Here is a 5437-nt window from a genome sequence, read left to right as displayed (position 1 = left end):
TTTTATAGAGTCAAAAAGTTATTTTTATCCGTTTATTGGTATTATGAAAATTTATGGGATTTTATAGTCACAAATGAATTATTCCCCAAAAAGGGTTACTCTCGTAATTTTTGAAGTAAATTAAATATTTTTATCCCAATATGAGATTTATTCTTCAAAAATAATTCCTAAAATATAATCTCTTCTAAAAAATAATTTTGAAGTGTTATGAAACTAATTTTATCTTCTTGTGTTCATATGATCCCGTAGAACCGGATCTTAGTCCCAATCCTGCATATTAATCTCGTGCGGCTATCGTTCCTCTTACGGTGCAATCATAGTCAACAGTTGACCAATTTGTCGCTCCACAACAAGCCACGTAGCATCTAAAGCTTCCTTCGTGCACCTTCGACATATTGGATCCTACCCCGACCTACAAGTAAATTGTTGGAAAGTAAGTCTCACATCGTCTACCTCATTGTCTCGATAATGGTTTAAATACCTGTTGGGCTACTCCTCTCATTGCCAATTGGTTTTGAGATGGAACCTTAACATAAATTACTCAAAATACATTAGTTTTTTTCTTACACTTATTTAAGAAGTCAGTGTAAGCATTGCCTCCTGAAGAGTATGTTGAAGCCTGATGTACCAATTCAGAAGAGTAAGATCATGGACTCAACATTTTCTATTTATAACACAATAACATATAACACAAATCCTTAACTTTAAGGAATAGATTCAGAATGATAAATATATCATATAACTTATAGTCATATATTTAATCCTAATCAAATATATAATCTTTTAATTATCAAAACAATCTTCCAATAATCTCCACAAATGCAATGGACCAGAAGCAAGGTGAAGTTTAGCAAAATATTGTTGAATGCCTTCACATATATAGATTTTGAATAAGCTCTGATCACTATATACATAGACCATGCATTTCAATAATCTAGCTTCTCATAGTAAACCTTCTTCCTCGAAGTCATTGGCCACTGAAACATGAAGAAGAACCAAATGTTAGAACAAGACAACATTGAAGAAAACTCTAACCTAGTGAAATAAAATTATTAAAGCACTATCACAAGATTGCAAAGATTTCTTCACCCACAACCATGAACCACCCTACAATTTCTTTATAAAGTACCACACTGTGATTTCTTAAATGTGTCCCACACAATTTTTTTTTACAAATTTTCACTCTTCCCTAATTCAAGGGAGACAACTAACATTTAGCAACTCCCAAAAGTTTCCTAATTAGACCCCACAACCTACCTCATTCTTATATCTTACACACTTTTTCTCGGCAAAAAATTTTAAGAACTAAGAAACTTCTGTCTAAACTCATGCCTGAGGAACGGTGACGAACCATAAACAGGGGTAATGCAACCATGAAGAACCATGAACAGGGGTAATGCAACCGTTAAGAACCATGAACAGGGGTAATGCAACCGTGAAGAACCATGAACAGGGTACTTATTTTAAGAACCCAAGTTGAAGAACGTGGTTGGATGTGCTTTAAGTTTGCTTGAGAAGTTAAAGATGTAATACAGTAGTACATAGTTTTTCCTTTCAAGTTTTATGTTCGATGTTGCCTAATAATTATGGCATTTGAATAACATATCTGAATTGGTCTAATTTTATATCCAAATATAAATGGTATATGAAGTGATTCTTTTATGGAGAAAGCAATGCGACAAATAGAAACTGAATAACAGCTTGATATAAAAGATCATCTAGAATCTATATTTAGGATTCACTATCTTTTATGGCAACAAAAATTAGTAGGAAGGAACAAAGGAGAGGAAATATTAACAAGGTGTTGGTCTAGTGGTGTAAGGCTCCGCTAGATCCCCAGGATGACCAAAAGGTCAAGGGTTCGATTCCTGGAAGCGACACTTATTGGGAGGGACAGCCATGAACCCCAAAAGAGATTAGTTCCTTACCCAAAAAGGGTGAGGGGATACCTTTGATAGTACAAAAAAAAGAGGAAATGAACAACTGAGCTAGAGCTGTAGCTTAATCTTAATACCATATTTCCTTAATCAATGTCTCACACATATATAGACTATAGAGAGGGACAAACACAACTAACTCTGCACCTTAGACAAAATAGTTGCCACATATTCAGGTTTTAATTGAACAAATTTTCAAAACTTTACCCCAGACTAGAAGCTGATATAACCTACTCATGACACAGCAAGTGCAAAAAATCTAAGAATGTCAAAAATTGCTATTCTTCATTCCTTACATTAACACAAGGGGTTTTATTTTTATACATTCCCCAACAAAATCTGTTATTTACCACCTGCTAACAGTTTACTTCAACATATTGTGTAGAATCAGCATGTGATGCAAGTAAATTACTAAATTCAGCACCCGCAATAAGAGTTTTCAAGAAGTGAGAAAACTCACCTTTTGATGAGGGAAGAACCAAGACAACCTGCATCATCACATTGTTTGGAGGAAGCTGCAAGCGAAGAGGATAAAGCTTTCCATTCAAAGGACTACGAGTACACACAATAACATCCTTTATCCCTGTCTCTTCCTCAAACTTACGAGTCAATTCCTCGACCCCATTCCCTTTGAAAATCAAAGAATAACCCTGTACATTCTCATCATCAACTTCCCCATTATCCTCAGCTACATGGTAGTATATCGTTCTCCCCTCCATCTTTGGAGGCGTGCATACACTTGAATTTGTCGACTGCAAACTCGATCAGATATAAACCATCACAAAACAATACAAAATTTCACCATAAGCAAGCAAGTAAATGACAAGTTTTATCCTCTGAAAAACATATACATGTAATATGAGGTCACTTATTAAATTAGTCTTTAACTGGCAATTAAACACCATCAGTTTCATCATCTAAGAACCAACTTAATGTCACTTTTGATGGCATAAACTAACATCCACAATGTTGCATATAAATACTTATACACAGATCACATCATTTGATTACAACAGCTCTTACTCTTTTCTGCACACTTACACTCTGATTCTACCAACTCATGAGATGTGACATTAAATCTATACCACAAATCCATACCTCTTGTCTGGAAAAAGTATTAGAATTGATGGAAACAGCCGAAGGGGTATAAGGTTCAGAGTCCAATGAATCGGAATGAGGAAGAGCAGCAGGCTTCTTTACATCAGCAGAAACATCAACATGAATCTCTACAACATCAACATCCCACAGGACCCAATCTTGTGAAGTCCTATGCGGAACATCATGTGTCACCGAGTTCCTCCAAGGTGGCAAGCCTCCATTACCTCTCAAAAAGTTCCCATATCGAGTCTTTAGCCTCACCTGTGCACCGTCCCTAACCGGTTCCCACTCCAACGAAGAATCAAGCCTACTTGGTAGAGTTTGAAGCACCTGAAGGAAATAAAGGATGAAATAGATAGAGGAGAACACTCAAACTCTTTCATAATCTACAGTAATCATGTTTCTTAGCTTTAGACTCATTCATAAAAGTAGTCACTTATAAGAAATGGACATATGTTTGAAGAAGATTTTTTCAATAATCAGAATCTCAAAATAATCAATTTTGTCAAAAATAAAATAAAATTGATTGTTAATTTTAATCAAACACAAATAGATTGTATTTTACACCAAAATCTATTAAAACTAATCAGTTTTTTGCAAGGTTTAAATAGCGCGTATTTTCAACAAAATCGCTCATTCTTTTATGTAAATATCACTTCAAAGATAATGACAAATGTTTGGTAATACTTTTTCAATAACCATAATTTGATAAAATGAAAGTATATTTAAAATTTTAAATAATAATGTGATGGAGCATATTGAAAAAGAAACTCATACCAAAAAGAAAACAATTCACAGTAAAATTTATTACTAGTTTTATAACAAAAATATATCCTGTTTTGCACTAAAATGTATAAAAAAAAATTAAATCGCATACTTTACGCAATCTAAAATCACTTAGTTAAGGTTAGAGACACGTTGTTACACTCTTGCAAATGGATTTGATCTCAACTATACTTCTTTTGACTTAGTCAATTCCCAAATGCTCTAGTAGTAATAGCATAGGTGAATTTAGAGAACAAAAATCCCATGATTCTAGAAAATACTTACTCCATGCTCTAGTAATACCGTGAGCACAGTATCAACCAAGTCTTTGTCCCACTAGGAGAGATCGACTAAATAGATCGAACGATGTCACAATGCTCTATCATAAAAATCACGTTCATCTAAATCTTTCTTTATCATTTCTCCTATGGTTTTTTGGTCTCTCTTCCTGTAGGAATTGGACTAGCTTCCATTTGATATACTCTCTACTAATACCATGAGTATTAAAAACTAAATGAATGTTTGTTGAGTCAACTCAATAAATCTCCGATATCGAATAATGTTTTATCATAAATCATGTTGTTTGTCGGCATATATATATATAAAAGATGTTGAGTATAGATATGGAGAAGCACCTTGCGGCCGGTGGCGCCGAGAAGGAAAGGCATGTTAGAAGCGGTGAGGTAGCTTCCGTAACAGCTTTTGAGGCGAATGATGTTATCATATTCAGGAACAGATTCAACAATCCATTTAGCGTTTTTGGATGATCCGTTACGGTCTAGTATCACCGACTCTTCATCTTCATCGGCGTGGAGGTACTTGTCGTGGTGGCTGCGGAGGCGCACCGCCTTGGCTCTGTGGAAGAAGTCCATAACACCACCGCGTATGAAGTTGAATGAGAGTTGAGATCCAAAGACCACTTGGGATTTGGACACAACAGATCAAACAGCTGGACCACTTTCTTTTCTTCTTATTTATTTATTTATCCCTCTTTTTTGCAAATTCAATATATTATTACCAACAAATATATTGGGTGAATGATATAAGATCCTACTAAATTCACGTGATGGCTAAAAAGACCAAATTTTTTATTCTTGAAGACAATATTTGTTGGAATGACAGTCATACATCTAAAATAGATTAATTCTTTATCAAAAAGGTCAGGAACACCATTTATAATACCAAAAAAATATAATATTATTAATCATTATTTTATATATTTCTAGATGAATATAATATTGTATAAGACAAATAATTAGGTATAAATGAAATAGTTAAATGTTAATTTTTTGGTATTACTAAGTGTATTTTCTTACCGTTTGGATAAGTAACTAATCATTTTTAGATAATGTAACCGTTACTTCTAACAAAGTGTCGCTCCTAGGTATTAAATCTTAGACATTTTAATTATCTTTAAGGATTTAGCCCGGTGTTACATCATTAGATAAGTGTATTATTAGTAATTAGATATTAATTTTGATTTTATATATATATATCACGAAATCAAGGAATACTAAAATAATTTTCAATATGTTTTATAATGTTAACCTGCTCAATAATTTTTTATGACCCTTATACAATAATTATTTATCTAATTTCGATTTAATTAATAATAATTTATTTAATAATCTGAAGAA

The 5437-nt window shown here is 33.4% G+C and overlaps 1 protein-coding gene across 1 annotated transcript; it reads right to left on the bottom strand.

The window, feature by feature from the left end:
- LOC109331948 lies at window positions 765–4765 on the bottom strand. Its single transcript, XM_019566763.1, has 4 exons — window positions 4436–4765; window positions 3036–3365; window positions 2398–2689; window positions 765–977 (listed from the first exon to the last, which is right to left on the bottom strand). Exons 1-4 carry the CDS (start codon window positions 4670–4672, stop codon window positions 943–945), a joined length of 894 nt encoding a protein of 297 aa, XP_019422308.1. The 5' UTR covers window positions 4673–4765; the 3' UTR covers window positions 765–942.

The sequence above is a fragment of the Lupinus angustifolius genome, chromosome LG17 (genome assembly GCF_001865875.1).
Source record: "Lupinus angustifolius cultivar Tanjil chromosome LG17, LupAngTanjil_v1.0, whole genome shotgun sequence".
Lineage (NCBI taxonomy): Eukaryota > Viridiplantae > Streptophyta > Magnoliopsida > Fabales > Fabaceae > Lupinus > Lupinus angustifolius.
Note: the sequence above shows the minus strand (reverse complement) of the source record. Positions and strands in the feature narration are given on the sequence as shown.

Excerpts from the sequence above, each read along its gene's own strand:
- LOC109331948 (XM_019566763.1), bottom strand. The coding sequence starts at position 4,672 with ATGGACTTCTTCCACAGAGCCAAGGCGGTGCGCCTCCGCAGCCACCAC. Across the intron at positions 3,366-4,435 it reads TCGGCGCCACCGGCCGCAAG|GTGCTTCAAACTCTACCAAG; the intron begins GTGCTTCTCCAT and ends TATTTCCTTCAG. Across the intron at positions 2,690-3,035 it reads ATACTTTTTCCAGACAAGAG|TCGACAAATTCAAGTGTATG; the intron begins GTATGGATTTGT and ends TCGAGTTTGCAG.